Source organism: Cheilinus undulatus, linkage group 4 (assembly GCF_018320785.1).
Source record: "Cheilinus undulatus linkage group 4, ASM1832078v1, whole genome shotgun sequence".
NCBI classification, from domain to species: domain Eukaryota; kingdom Metazoa; phylum Chordata; class Actinopteri; order Labriformes; family Labridae; genus Cheilinus; species Cheilinus undulatus.
The window spans coordinates 20,558,383-20,574,700 of record NC_054868.1 but is presented as its reverse complement, the minus strand read 5'-3'; the positions used below and the strand labels follow the sequence as shown (position 1 = coordinate 20,574,700).

General features: G+C 41.1%; 1 protein-coding gene across 4 annotated transcripts in view; it reads right to left on the bottom strand.

Moving 5' to 3' along the window:
- crebbpa (CREB binding protein a) overlaps positions 1 to 16,318 on the bottom strand; it is a 78,284-nt gene that overhangs the window by 34,293 nt on the left and 27,673 nt on the right. For 3 of the 4 annotated variants that reach the window (XM_041784271.1, XM_041784273.1, XM_041784274.1), the window contains exons 2-4: positions 15,242 to 15,966; positions 5,423 to 5,602; positions 4,809 to 5,073 (exon numbers count right to left, since the gene is read on the bottom strand). In XM_041784271.1, coding sequence (XP_041640205.1) covers positions 4,809 to 5,073; positions 5,423 to 5,602; positions 15,242 to 15,966 — 1,170 coding nt within the window. The remainder of the gene's footprint in view (positions 1 to 4,808; positions 5,074 to 5,422; positions 5,603 to 15,241; positions 15,967 to 16,318) is intronic. The other variant, XM_041784272.1, reaches the window with a different exon arrangement.

Genomic DNA, 16,318 nt, shown 5'->3' with positions numbered 1-16,318 from the left:
TTAACTTTATTTGTATATGCTTCATGTCTGTTTTTTCAGAACAAGAAAAGAGGATTTTTTTCATACAAAGAGCCCTAATCCTCACACACCTGAGACGTCTGCTGAACTTTCCACACACACAGTTTCGCATACTTAACATGTTTATTTGTTGGAAAGAGCAAAATACAAAAATGAAATCTAAATGACAAGCTTTTGAAATGTTTCAGTAAAATATAGTAATATATTGAATTCACTTAAAATCAACTAGACTGAACTCCAAAATAGTAAACAGATTAATCAATAGCCCGCCAAAAAGTGCTAAACTGCGCTATTCCCACAAGATGTTACTGGTGCTATGAATTAGCAGTTTTGTTTTTGATTAAACAGAATTGTGGTGGGACGGCAGGAGTCATTAAGAACAGCTACAGGGTCCTAAGGCTCGTTCATGCTCTAGGCACATATGAAAATAAGATCTGATCACTTCAAATGTTGAAAGCATTGGCCTAGTGGTCTTGTCAGAAAGAGGAGGACAGAAAAGGAAAACGGAAAAATGTATATAAAGTGAGACAGATGGACAGCCAGCTAATGAGAGAAACTAAAGATTTAAAGATCTCAGGTTAAGCTAACTGCACACATTTCCAATGCTTGAGCGATATTTGTTTGGCTTAGTGTGAAAGGACACTAAACATTATTCCCACTTGCTCGGCCAGGGTAACTGAGAAGTTTCATTTCATCCTTGGCCATGCTAATATACTCGCAGCTTATCAGAAAAGAATCACAAGTAGGCTAAATTCAGCCTTACTGGCTCTCTGGCATTTCCAAACCCCACAAACAATTAGCACATGGCTTCAAGGGCTATGCACAAATAAACACAATTAAACTTCATCATCTTTGTTAAAATGCCAATACTACTGGCAATCAATCAAAGATAGTTGGGCATCCATGATGGTGACTGTCTGTAGATTCTGCATGCAGTGATGAACAAAGAAAAGGGCCTCAGAGTGAGGACCAAAGCCAGTCCAAGCACCAGTCGTACCGCAAACTGCAGGGTGCCTCGGGTAAAAATCAACTGAGCCAACAGACATCAGATGAATCTGAAACCACAACGATAACTCATGTTCGGGAACAAAATCTTTCTCCATGGTTGTTTCAGTGGCAGCGAGAAGCACAGATCCTGAGTGAGAGGAAATGAGCTGGCAGGCAGGGAGCAGAGACACAGATTCATTCACACTAAACACACCTTGGCCTCTGAGTATGCTTGGCTTGAAATGTAACTTAAGCATTCAAGTCCAAGGCCAGAGCACAGACATGGAGCCAAATTTAAATGAGAGTAGCTTGAGGGGAATTTTTTTTATCACAGCAATGTTGTTGCCGACAGGAAAGAGAAGAGTAGGGGCTTGAGGTTTGAGAGGAAGAAAATCTGTGGAGGTAGAGCAAACTGAGCTAGCACTCAGGTCAGCAGGTAAGAGCTAAGGGTGGTGCTTTTGATTAAGAGGGGGGACGAGACCCCTAAGCTCAGTTAGGGACAGACACAAGAGATGTAAATCTTTCAGCATGCCATGATTTCATTTGATTCTGATTCTTGGGTAGTGATTCAATTTAGGATGGATTTTCAACTCAAACAGATTCCCACTCAATCACATTTGCAGTTTTTATAAAGAGGTGATTATTTCAGCATCTACTCCAGCCTGCTGTGCCTTGTTTTCTGCACTTTGTCGGCTGATTAAAATCATGTAAATACACGGGGGAGAACCTTAAACAAACATTTATGTGTTTGTTTTATTTTCTTAAAGTAACATTTTTATCAAGAGAACATCTTATTTATCTTCCCCTAATAGCCCTTTAAGTGATATGACCATGAACTGCATCATAATGTAACATGTCACCTCCTTTAGTTAGCTAATGAAGTTTTATCTTGATGCATTCAGCACAGATTTTAAGACTGGATCAATATCTTGTTTAACCAACGGGGCTAAATACAATGTTTGGGTGTGTTCACCGCAGCTGCTCTGAAAGCATGAGGAAGAAGACTGTCCTGAACAAGGTTATTAAAGTTTACATGAACTAAGCAGCTAAAATGCAAAAATCATTTTAGTTAACCAAAACTGAAATACAAACCAGACCTTGCATAAAGCATGAAAATTAAAATAAAACTGCACTGTGTGGTTGTAAAATTAACAATAAAGTAATTAATAAAGGATTTCAAATCACATCAGGGTGTCTAATATCTTTAGTTTTGACTGCAATCTGTACCACTGACTCTTGTTGCATATAATCTTGCAAATGATTCATTTTTTTGTTGCTGTGAGAAATGGGTTCTTTTAAGTGATGCACCAATGCATTGATGGAACATCAACACTGGCAAATGGTGGCCCTCTGAACCCCCATCGGCAAAAAAGGAGAAAAGCACCGATGAGGGTTGCTGATATTTGTCTTACATTAAACTTGATAAATTTGAAATGCATGCTGCTGTAACAGATAATGCTTAAAATATGACAAAAGCAATGATGGACCACAGTCCGACAAGTGTTTGCTTCCAGCTGACTGTTCAGGTCAGCCACCTACGCAGCACAGCATCTCTCATGTGCTAGAAATTAGCCGAAAAAGAGTTCAACACTTTAAATATTCTCCTGTTGTCTACTTGTGCCAGCAGGCTGCGCGGATGCAGTGGGAATAAGGCTAGAAAGACTGCAGCAGGACCCGTTGATCAAGTGGAAGAGTTCTCCCACTTGATCAACGCTCTCCCTGCAACTTTAACTGCACAGCAGTTAGTTTCAAAACTTTCTTTGATTTCTCTCTTCATATGAACAGCTAATGAGAGGAGTCTGTGCATCAGATTCATCTGCTGCTGACACAATCCCCTCGGTAAAAGCACTGAAACGCTGTTTTACACATGGAGGTAGACTCTGATCACAGAGTAAAAACTACAACAAACTCATACTAAATACCAATTTATAAGAGTCTATTCAAGAAAGTTTTGAGCAAACAGATTCTGATCCATCTGTCTACCTTATTAGATCCCTGTACTAGGACCGCTTTTTAGATGAGGAATTTAAATAAAGTGTACAAGGGTAGCTGTATGTGCAACTGAGTGGCATGCATGCTACTTCTGCTTCTAAAATCCTGGATGAGGAGAGAAAGACTGAGCAGCAACAAGGCATAGACGCTTATCTTGGTACTTAAAAACATGCATCCTACCAAAAAGTAGAATTAGGGCTGGGCAATATATCTGCATTTTACTAAGAGGCAGCCTTTGAGGTCGGGCTGGATGTTATACCAGCATCTTACCAAGAATAATAAGATGAGGGATGGGTAATATATCACTTTTATATCACTATATTCTAAAATGAGATATAGGATTATATCTCATTGTTTAAAGAATAAAAGTCACGTTGGGGCTTATTTAAAAAAAGAAAGCAGTGATTTATTTCAGGCTAGTAAGGCTAAGCTGCAGTTTTTTAATCAATTACTTTTAAATTAGAAATGCTATTGTGGATTTCTTCAGTTGGAATTGTCCTCTTTAAAGGGATACTTCAACATTTTGGCAAATTCGCCCATTGCCATAATTCCTATAGTCTTAGTAATAAGTTCATTACCTTTAGTTGTCGGTGCAAGCTATTTTTAGATCGGCGCTTCCAAGTTCGGACCTGCTGTGCCAACTCAATGTAAGCAGACGGTATTTCCGGCTTTCATCAAACTCATCAAATCCACAGTCCAACAACTCCAAAACGCTCTTGTGGACAAGTTGTGACCTGTACATTCACCACGCTATGAAAATATAAGACTAGGAATTATGGCAATGGACGAGTTTGCCTAAATATTGAAGTATCCCTTTAAAGCGATACAAAAAAGGCCAGAATTCTACAGTTGTTCAACATTAAAAATTGATATCAACATCAGTATTGGCCAAATTGTTAATTAAAACAGGAATTGGCATCAACCCTGATTTCCCACAATCAGTGCATCACTAGTTCTTTTATTAAGCAGTGCTTTAAAACTTTTGTGCACCCCAAAGTTCTAAAAAAGAAGAAAAAAAAGAGTTAAAGATTTCAGCCACCTAGCATTGCTCGCTGTCACACTGCCTCAAACAGGAACTGCTCGCTCACCTCACCTCTGACTGATCATATGCATACTGGGGACAAAGCCTGGATTTTCAGTGTCCAAGAGTCCAGGAATAAGATTTTAGTCTCATTGACAAAACCAAGCTTATTTTCTGCAGATTTTTTATTATCAAAGATATATTTTTAGATATATCCTGTCTTCCTCCTGAAAAAAGATTGCTGACTCATACCTTAGTCGCATTTTAGCTGATAAAATGATCACTGATGGATGTAAAAGCTTGGGTTGCGGTCATCAAGGTCAGGAAAGGATTTCAAACTGCTAGTTTTGCTATTTTTGTATTTAAGAAAAAAAACTTTGGGGAAACTACAAATAGAAAGAGATATACACTATCATGTCTGTGTTTTTGTAAAGATATGAACATTTTCTTTACTTTTTGCCCATCTGCTGCAGCACACCCAGACCAGCTAAATTTGAACCAGTGGCTTTCACTCTCATTTTTTTTTTTTTTCCAACTTCTAATTTGGGAGAGATCTTGTGCTCATTATGTTGCCTAAACATTTAGTCCTATTCAAAATCACAACTTTATTAAAAACAAAACTTGAGAAATCAAAGTTCAAAAGGCTAATATAGAAACGAGACTCTGGTGTCCTAACCCTTAAAAAAGTGACTGAACATCAGCATAGTCTTAACTTTAAAAGAGATTTTAGTTTGAAAAAAGGAAGTTCTAGATCTGGTTTCATTATTTAGTTTAAAAAGCTTTCACTAACCTTGGCAGGACTTGCCGGCCTGACAGTGGGTCATGTGGTTGAGGACGTTCTTCATGGTGCGACAGTGAGGCAGGGCACAGGCCCTCACCTCCCCATTGGCCTGCTCCCGCCGCTGGCACTTATGTGCGTGAAGCAGCAGAACCAGCTGCTGCTGGATCAGCTTGCGTTTCTCAGGGTCTGCTGTGGGGCCCGCTGAAGGCACCGCCACACCTCCGCCTCCAGCCAGTGGGAGCATCGGTTGCTGCTGCGGCTGCTGCTGGAGCTGCTGCATAAAGGAAGTAAGAATAAAAAAATATATATTTTTTAATGGAATAAAAACATTATTCTCTTTATTCTGGTAACTACAGTTACCAGGTTTGTCATATACAGCTTGTATCAATTCATTAAGCACAAAAAATATGCTGTTATAATATTGCAAACATCTGCTTCTTGATAATGGGAATTTAGTTTTGCTTAATTTCTTAAAGTTTTGCAATGGAAAAACTGCTTTGGCTGTTTTCTTTTCATTAAGTAAATCATTATTGTTATATGGAAATTAATATTGTGTTGACACGAGAGGAAGATTCAGAAATGTCCCGGACACAACTGGCTGAAAAAGTGATGGAAGTACTCACCATATTGGGCACGCTTGACACAGCGGCCCCTTTGAGCTCGTTGGGGAAGGGCGGCAGGCTGTTGGCGAGGGCAGCCTTGTTCTGGAGCTGCTGTTGAGGGTTTAACTGCTGACCAGGCCCTGTGGCCCCCTGACCATAGGGCTGGGCCCCAAATGGACCCCCGTTGCTGCCCAAGCCCATCTGAAGAAAGAAACAGACAACAGAGGAGCTGATTTACTAAAAAGTGGAAATTATTTCACAGCTTTAATGGTGAGACAATAAAGTTTAAGGTCTGTACATGTGGTGCACTGATGTGTGTGATATCCTTCTCAACTACCTAACAACTGCTTTGCATTTACATTTGAGGTCTACTCTACTTATAGCAAAGCAACATCAATTAAGTCAGTGTTTCCCATCGATTACCTAGGTGACAAGGGGGTAGGAACACAGTGTTAATAATGGCAAATTATTTATCTCTAGAACGTAAACTAAACAAGATTAAATTCCTGTATCATTTAAATTAATTTTGTGGTATTCAGGCTAACAAACATAACTTATCAACTCCACCTGAGTTATGGAATAAAAGTAATCACTAATACAAGAAACAAAAGGCTGTGACACAGTTTTCTGGTGGAGATAAGCTTCAGTTACACTTAGAGATGGCCATGTGACCTGATGCAGTTTGGAAGATTTATTCAAATAAATTTTAGACAGTGGATGTATAATTATGCATGTAAAAATCCAAAAACTTCTGACTTCTGATCAAAAGTAAAACACAAGCAAATTTTTGGAGACACTTCAAACAAATTGAAGGAAACTCCTTTTTTTAGAAGGAGCAATTACATGTGATGAAACTTGGATCTTCCAACACGATTCTGAGAAAAAAGAGCAGTCAATGCATTGGAAAACATCATCACCAAGGATGAAGATAAAATGACAAAGCAAGCCAAATTGCCTGACCTTAACCCTAAAAAGGGAACTAAGAGACACCAAACCCAACAATGTCAGCTTCCAAAACACCCAAGCAGTATCACAGACAGACTGCCTCCATGCCATGCAGCTCTGTTGCAGTAACTCAAGGAGAGCCAACCAAGTGATGAGAGCATGATTTATCATACTTCTTAAAAGGCTGAAAAGACTGTATCATATATCCTTTTACAAGTTTTTCCCTTTCTTTACACTGAATATAGAAAATAGCACGGTTTCACTTTTTGAATGAACTTGCAGACAAAAAAACTTCACATGATATTCTGTTTTTGGTATACGCCTGTTTGTATAAGGCTTCAGTTATGTTGGACGATAATTTATTCTGAGGTCATCACTCATCTCTATTTTTCACAACAGTACCAACATGCCGTCCACTTACACTTTTCTGCCAATTTGTCCCTACAAGACCCCCTGGTACAAAACAGGCACTACAATAGCTGTGCCAGGATGACTGTGCCGAGCTCACTCTAAACCAAAAACCAATGCTCTGGCACTGTGACAGCTCAGCATGATACCAACAATTGGCATGATGAATTTTGGTCAGGCTGTCTACTGGTGAAACATTTCCGTCATTTTATCCTTCCCTCTCTTCTCCCCTTTCTTCAGAGGTTGGCCAGTTCTGGCAGCTGCAACAAGTGGACGGCAAAAAAAACACTGCAGCTGAAACACGGCTTAGAGTGGATTGGTGAGAGTAAAATGAAACTTTCACACAAGCAACCACAACCTAGGCCTAACTTGGCTTCCTTTTTGTGCAAGGAGCTTACAGTCGTTTAAGTCTGAAATAGCCTGAGGCTCTTGATGGTGGACAGTCCTAATTAAATGACTTCAGTTGTCAGCTGGTGGTTGAATGATCAAACTTGCAGCTCTGCAATGGCCACAAAAGGAACACCAGGCACAACAGCAAGATTTTTATACCTATCATGTAATCAAGAAAGGAAGGCACATCTTGAATGTGTGCACATTTTCAAGGGTTCAACTTTTCACAGGAGAAGTAATGCTGATAATGTCATATGTAATGAGCAAATATGCCATCATAAAATTTAAAATACTGAGCTACAAGTCGATACCCCCATCATCCAACATCAACAAAAACGGCACACAGTGAGAGGTGAACACTGAAAAGTAAGGAAACACACCGATCAACTTGCCACTGCTCTCTCATCCACAGAGCTGCTGGAACACCAGACTCTGCCATGCCAGGCCAGGCTGTATCCCCTCAGGCTGTTGACACCGCTCCAGCAGGCCAGATAAAAAAGACCCAGCTGAGACGACCAGACACTGGCAGCCTTTCAACACAGCTGAGCAGGCAGACACACACAGTAATTCTCAAACATATACACACACACACACACACCCCCACGCACACACACACACACACACGGGCACGCCCCCTCCTCTTCAGTCTTCCCATTCAGTTTACCACTCTATGACACACTCTGCACATCGCCAGGCAGGATGGTTGCCAACTATCATCTCCGTGCTCTGTGCCAGGCCAGACTATTCAGCTGAGCCGCCTTCCTTCTTCATCCTCGTCACACCCGCTCTCTGTCATGCTAACTGATTAAGTAGTTTACAATACCTATCGTCCCTTGCCTTACTGACACTGACAACAGCCGTCCAATGACCAAGGGAAAGCAAAGGGAGTGATCATGCGTTCACAATGACAAAGGAGAGTGGAGCAGGAAGGAGGGACAGCCGCCTCTAACCCACACAAATCACCAGAAAAAGATTTACAACCAGACATTAAAAAACAAAAGAAGGAGCACATGCACACAAGGGCTAGGTTTTTTTTTTTAACTCTAGATGTGTTGATGACATCATAATAACAGGAGTCGACTTACAGAGATCCACATCAACATCAGCTTTTAATCTTTCTTGTGGTTACTGCATGTCTGCCTGCAACTCTATTTGAAAGTGAACCTCAAAGCACACATTTGCTATCTCTCCTAAGTCTCCCCTCAGCACTCGTAGCACATCTGTCAGTGTGCTGTGGTTACATACGGCTTTGGTGTCTTGGCCTTGACACACAATAGATGGCTTCCTTCTTATTTCCTGTGAAACCACATTGGTGTCAAAGATAAGCAGCCAATGGCCACACTGCAGCCACTGAGATCACACATGCATAATCTAAGCATCTCAGGAAGGATCTTAACTAGGGCTGAAACGATTCCTCAAATGATTTGAGTGATTTGACTTAAAAAATTCCTCAAGGCAAATTATCTGTAGGGGTGGGCAATATATCGAGTAAACTCGATGTATCGCAGCTTTTGCCACACACAATGCATAAAATGACAATATCGCAAACATCCGAGTATAAATTAGGTGGAAGTTTTGAGCAGTCAGCATGCATTTCTCATTGGAGTTTTGCTTCTCCTATTGTCCCTGAATGCATCTCTCACAGCAGAGAGCTCACTCCCCCGCCCATTCTGAAAACTCTCCTCCACACATGCGCGTTTTTGTATCAGCAGAGGAGAGAGGAGGTAAACACTACAGGTAAACAGAGGAGCGTGGCGAGTTAGCGGCTAGTTAGCAGCGTTCAGAGACGGGACAACGAGAAACAGTGCTGGGTCTGTCATCTGCCGGGGGTTCAGCTTTAAAAAGAATGAGGTCAAACTCGCAGTAATCGTTAAAATACGCCGCAAGATGACTCCGAGATAACGGAAGCAGTAACACAACACATCACTACAGACATGAGCACAGTGTTGTTGAAAAGCCAGGATTTAAAAATTGCATAAAGCCACTCAACCAAGAATATATGATTGCCTTGGCACGAGCATTGTGCTAAAAACTCCCTGCCAGAGTCGTACATGTCTGAGAGAAGATGGCCCAGCAGCAGACAATGTGATCCACTTAAGAAGAATGTTCCACATTATTAAGCAGACCACAGCTTTCAAGCAATATGGGAAAGAAAAAGGATCTCTCTGCTGCCAAAAAGCTTTAAATAGCGCAATACCTTGGACAAGGTATGAAAACATTAGATATTTCACAAAAACTTCATCCTACTGTTAAGAAACTTGTGGCTGATTCAGATCACAAATGGCTTGGTGCAGATAAGAGGCATATTGAGGAAGGTTTTTGCCAGACAAGTTCATCAGATTAAGAGAACAGCTGCTAAAATGCCATTTCAAAGCAGTAAACTGGTATTTGAAGCTGCTGGTGCCTCTGGAGTCCCACCAACCTCAAGGTGTAGGATCCTCCAGAGTCTTGCAGTCATGCATAAACCTACTATCCGCCACTCCTAACCAATGCTCACTAGCAGAAATGGTTGCCGTGGGCCCAGAAATACATGAAGACTCATTTTCAAACAGTCTTGTTTACTGATGAATGCCGTGCAACCCTGGATGGTCCAGATGGAGGAGTAGTGGACGGTTGGTGGATGGCCACCATGTCCCAACAAGGCTGCAACATCAGCAAGGAGGTGGTGGAGTCATGTTTGGGCCAGAATCATGGGAAGAGAGTTGTTAGGCCCCTTTAGGGTCCCTAAAGGTGTGAAAACAACCTCTGCAAAGTATAGAGTTTCTGACTGACCACTTTCTTCCATTGTACAAAAAGAAGAACCATGCCTCCCATGGCATAATTGTCTTCATGCATGACAATGCACCATTTCATTTCATTTCTGCAAAGAATACTGCTGTGTCACTGGCTGCTATGGGCATAAAAGGAGAGAAACTCATGGTGTGGCCCCCATCCTCCCCTGACCTCAACCCTGTTGAGAACCTTTGGAGCATCTTTAAGCTAAAGATCTCTGAGGGTGGAAGGGAGTTCACATCAACACAGCAGCTCTGGGAGGCTATTCTGACATCTTGCAAAGAAATTCAAACAGAAACTCTTCAAAAACTCACAAGTTGAATGGATGCAAGAATTGTGAAGGTGATATTAAAGAAGAGCTCCTATATTAACATGTAAGTTGGCCTGTTTAGATGTTTTTGATTCAAATAGCTTTTAATTTCCGTTAATATGACCCCCTAATGCTGCAAATTCAACATATTACCATTTTCAGTTCTTTTCAACCTATAAAATGTTTCACCACTCTGTTGTGCGGAATAATGTGGAACAGTGCATTTTGAGCTGTTTTTTTTTGTTTTTTTAAATCGATATCATTGGAAGGTTTGTTTAATTAAACTTGAATTATGCTCTAACAGTTGACGACTTGAAAATTAGACTGACGTTGTCATTACTGTCATCTACATTGACTATTTAGGAAAATCAGAGAAAAGTGTCATTTGTATCATATTTTGTGTATCATGTATCCATATACGCCTGTGCTGTAAGTTTGGACATCGTGCTGTGTGTTGCACGGCGTGCTGTGTTTCACATAGACAGCTATTTGTGTGGCACAATGTCCTTTTTTTCACTGTTACTATAACGTAACATGCACGATTCGAGGCGTGAAAATCACAAAGGAGGAGAAGTTGATTCATTGAAGCTGACAGGCACTCATCCCTGAGTTTCCGTTAGCCTGCATGTGCCGGTCACTGGCCGGTTTCAAGAGCGGATGTCCGGCAGATAAAAATATAACCAGTCAAAATGTCCGGCAGAAAATATGCCAATGACCAGATAAGTAAATACTGAAAACTTGCATATTACATTTGTGTAACCTAGAAAATATTTTGTGAGAATCCTTTAATATAAACTAAAAGTAGCCTAATCTTACTACACCTGCTGTGCTGGGGTTATCTCCTCAGACAGCAAGCACATGGCTAATTAAGTTGCATGCAGGCAAGATGACGAGAATGACATCACACCAAATCTATCTCTGCGCGTGCTCAGCACTGCTGGAGACTATGCAGGAGAAGTTTGACCAGAACATTCTCGGAAAGCAGAATTTTAATCTCAGTGAGGTTTTCCTGGTTAACCAAAGGCTTAGTATAATGAGCAGTTTGGAAGGATTTTGAGTTTGTCATCGCTCCAAGTAATGTAGAGGCTGAAACAAAGGGAACTGTGTTGCTAAGGCCTTAAACACCAATGCAGCTACAGAGAGAGAAAGGCCTATGGAGAGTTGTAGTGGACTTCGATAAATATACCTGTGACCAATTCTCAGATAAAGTTGTACTGTAGTCAACACAAGATTGCATCGTGCAGAATGGCATGGACTGCTTGGAGCTGATAGCGAAGGCTCCGTCTCTCTTCCCCATACCAGGTTGTTAATGCAAGGGATGTCTGGCTAATTAGCAGAAGCAGTCTTGGATAAGCCATAAATGAAAGGAGGACTGGACCGGACTATCTGCTGTGGAGCTTTTGTCTTTTCCGGACTAGTCCAGAGAAACAAGGATGGTTGGATTTACTGCTTTAGCAGAGGCTACAGTTATATCATCATGAGGACTGATATTAGAAAACTGACAGTAAGACTCATTTTTTATTTGAAGTAGAGTTTTAACGCAGTGTCCAGTTAACAGAGCACTGGGGAGTTATGTGTTTGGATGCTTGGTTGTTGTCGGTGGAGGATGGTATTTCACTGTTGTGAGCTGCTAAGTTATGGTAGCGGCCAGTGTGCCAGCAGGCTAACAGTGCTAATGTGAAGCTAACTGTTGTTGTTTATGAGTTTAACGTATATTGTGTAACTGACTACGTAAGGAAAAGCTCGCGGCTTTCATTTTGATACTTTAAACTACTTTCACAAAGAAAAATCTGAGAAAGTCTTTGTGCAGTCATTTCCAGCATCTAATCATGTGTATGTGTCTACCAGTCTGTAACAGGGTAATAATTACTCAGGTTTACTGTCGGCTTGGTTTCTACTGTTTCAGTTTTGGGTCAGGTTTGGAAATAAAAATGTGTCCTCAGTCCCGTTTAGCACAGAGTTGTATGTATCAATGTATCACAGAATTTCAGATTATTGCATCTTGCTGCCGTTAATGCAGCAAATTATGTAAAAGCAAATGTCCGGTAGTTGTTTTAAATTGCTGGAATTCTTGAGGACTGCCGGTCATTTTGACTAGGGACAAGAAAGTCTAGCAGAAACTCTGACTCATCCTGTGTTTTCACGCAGCCACTGCCCGTGGCTTCATGGCAAATACGGCACTATGCCTGAACCGGCGAACCTACGGAGATCGCCGAGTTTACGCGTTGTCTGCATCAATCCCTGGTGTGAGCCAGCACTCAGTTTGTGTCTGCAGACTTTAGGGAATTTCATAAACTTCTCTGATTGACCTGACAGTTTCACAGAACACCCTCAGGCTTTATGATTCAAGTCTTGTTTTGGTGCTTTCTGTCGCTCTCTCTCTCTTTGTGTGCGCACATTATGCATTTAATCATAAATTATTTAAAATTCAGCGCACTAACGTCTTAATTGCAGTGTATTTTTTCAAAAAGTTTCAGCATCCTGAATAATATTATATTGATAATAAATTGACACCCAATTAAACAGAAACATGCTATTGCCAAAGACAGTGACTGAGGCAGAGACTAAATGGGTTAAAGTTCATCATCATATAGTCAGCATAGATTCAACAAGTCATAGAAGCAGCTTTATTCCTTAAAATGTGTTCTCTATGTCAGTGGCTGGTCTTAAAAGGTCAAAATTTTTGGGTGGATGAACTCAAAAGCAAAATAAAAAGCAAAAACCCTTTGAAAAATTGACCATATTCCTGTAATCTAAAGGTTCACCTTTCAGACAACGTCAGACCACTGTGTTAAAGACGGAGCTTTATTTAGAAGAAGAATAGAAGAATAGAAGAAATAAAGTGTTGGCACCAAAAATTCCTTGAAGAGGATCCCTAAAACCCAAATTATGGCAAAATCTAATGAAATTATTTAACTTCCTTTCCTTGAAACTTAAAAAGATGTAAATTGCCATCAGAACTTCATTGCACTTTGTAAAATATGTTTTAATATAGAGGTAGTTCATTTAAGGGACCCAGCTTCTTTTCCCTTTTGTCTAGTATTGCTTCTTTTGAAAAAGAAAAAGTGACAGATTAAAAAAAATGCAATATTTGTTATTAGGGTACTAGATTATCGCCAGAAGAATTGACAGAATACTCAATTACAAAAAGAATCGATTACTGCAGCCCTAATCTCAGCTACAACTGCATAGTTGACAGCAGTATCAACAACAGCTCCTTGCCAAAAATAAGATCAGAGCTGCTGAAACTAGAGTATACATTTCATCTCTGAAAAACTGAAGCAATAACAAGGAGCAGGAGGGGGTAGATCGCAGGATGAACAATTGAGCAAGCAGCAGGCTTAATGTATAGATAAACCAAAAATGAAAAGTTTCCTATCAATGACGTAAGGGCTTTTTTGTGTTTTGTGAGTTGACAATCGATCATCACCTAGGTTTTGAGAGCTGAAGCTGGAAAGATGGAATTTTCATTTTTAAAAAAGTGCAGTGTTTAAACAACCATATCTTGCTAACAACCACCATGTTAATAAACCTGCAAAAAGACAAAAACACTGCTATTTTGCTAACCAAACACACAAGAAAGACTTTCATATATTCATAGTATTGGATATTTTCACACTAATCTGGGTAACCTTCCATTGTCTGTCTTTAGGAAGGGCAGAACCTTTGAAAAATTATCAGAGAGTGGTTGGATGGACATCCTCTCATCTCATTAATTACGAGTCAATCGCAGCAACAAGACATGAAGTAATGGGCATGCACTGGTGAGAAACATGTGCTCAACAGGCAGCCACCATCACTGCTCACTATCAGTGGAGCCAGTTGGTCAATAAAACTCTGGCTGAAGCCAATCAGGAGAAGAGTGAAAGCATATTTTGCTCAAAAAACAGTCTTTTAGTGTGGGGCTTTGGTCATCTTTTAATAAACTGTTGTAAGCTGCTGAGTTATGGTAGTTGCCACTGTTAATAGGCTAACTGAGCGCTAATATGAAACTAAGTGTAATTGTTCATGCCTTAAACGTAGGAATATAAGGTGCAACTGACTGCATTTGTGTAAGGAACAGCTGATCACACTTCACATTATGCTTGATTTTACAAATTCCATTCAGACAAATAAGACATCTACATTTCTCAGTCATTCTCAGGCCAGGTCATGTGTACTCAGTGTTAACAAGCTGGCTATAATAACAGGCCAAGGACAGCTCTGGTTTACCATTGAGCTCAGTTTCTACCATCTCGGACTCGGGTCAGGCCACATAAATGTGTGCTCCAAGCCTGGGTCTAGTGTAGCCATGATGCTGGATAGCAGCATTGTGTTTTATTTTTTTGTGTTTTTTTTTTTACCATTAAATGCTGGTTATTAGACATATGTGGCCCTATCAAGCATATGTCTGGTAGTGGTTCGATAGGGCCAGAATCCTGAGGACTGCCAGCAACAAAAGAAGTCCAGCATGAACTCTGGATGGTAGTCTGATTATTAACACATACACCCGGATTAAGAGTAAGTGTATCTCTGGCCTAATGCCTTCGTTACTACCTCCAAAGCCAGCACAGAGCAGGGATCCAGGCAACCAGTTACCCCTCTATAACACAAAAATTAACACCAACACGTCACAGGGGCAAAAATATCATGCCTTAAAATGGCTATATGAATAAGCCAAAATGCTTTGCCTATGGTAAGATGTTAAATTTAGGAAAAGGGAAAAATTAAGATGAGTTTAGAAAATATAATTCTGATTTATACTAGTAATGAAGAACAGGACTACATGCAGAGATGACACATCTAATCAACAACTATATTACGTTTTTCTGTCCCTCTTCCACATTCACATTCATTTGCCTTCAGTATTTAAATGATTTCCACATGCACATCAAATGAATTTCACAAATTAAGTTCAGAAACTAATCAGAGCCACGAGTCAGTTGATCGCCTGCCAAAATAACCCCAGGCTTTTTAATATTCATGCACCAAGACCAGTGTAACACAAATAGATGCTGCAACGGTGTGCAACTCACCTTGTTCATGTTGCCTGCTTGCTGAGCTGCACTGAGGGAAGCATGAGCCCCCATCTGCTGCCCTCCTTGGGTCAGTGTCTCTGCCAATGCACTTCCTGCTCCTCCTTGTCCTGGTGCAGTGCCCTGCATTGTTTGCCCTTGGTACTGCATGCCTGCCACCCCTGCTCCTCGTCCCCTTCCACCCTCAGGTCCTAGGCCACCATTCATCACCTGCCCAGGTTGAGGTTGCCCCCCCTGGGCCATCAGCGCAGCATGGCCCTGGTTATTGTTAATCATGGCTTGGTTAAAGCCTGTTGTGTTCAGGCCCATTGTTGCTGTATTATTGTTGTTGTTCTGTCCTGCTACTCCGGTTGGTGTTCCTGCTTTCTGGGCCTGAGGGGATGGGTGGTTGTTGGGGGAGCCCTGGCCTAGGGGGCTCTTTCCTAGTGTGCCCAGCTGAGGCCCCATCGCACCTGGCTGAGGACTCGCTGAGTTTAATCCAGCGCCTGTGATGCTGGAGGTGCTGCCTGCTCGAAGGAGCTCAGAGAGCTGCTTGTGCTTAGCGGCTGCATCAGGGACGACAGGGCCGCCGCCAAGGCCCACAGAGGCGCCACCTGGCCCACCAGCTCCAGGTGTTGCTCCGCCATTTGAAGGCATCCCACCCATTAAGCTCAGGTCTCCTCCATTGGGGATCAATTCATCTGGAAGGTCGTTCTCCAAATCATCCCAGGATAGTGACCCCAAATCTGGTGAAAGAAAAATAAAGGACAATGACTTGATCTAATTTTATAGAAATCCAACAGTTACAAGTGTGTTGCTCTGATCACTTGAAATGAAACAATTTCATGTATTAATTTCAACCTCCTACGTCACTATGCCTTACATAAACCTGAACCAACATTTAGGTCAAAGCTTTTCTTTGGTATGCCACAGAGACAACAACTTATTAATTAACAACAACAACTAAAAATCTCTTGCTTTCCAACTGAACCTCTTCCTAAATCTGAATGTTAACTATTCTCAATTGCTGGATGTTAATGAGACGGCAAGCTAACTGGTGCAGGAATACAGCATCTTCCCAGTAGCATTTGACAGAAT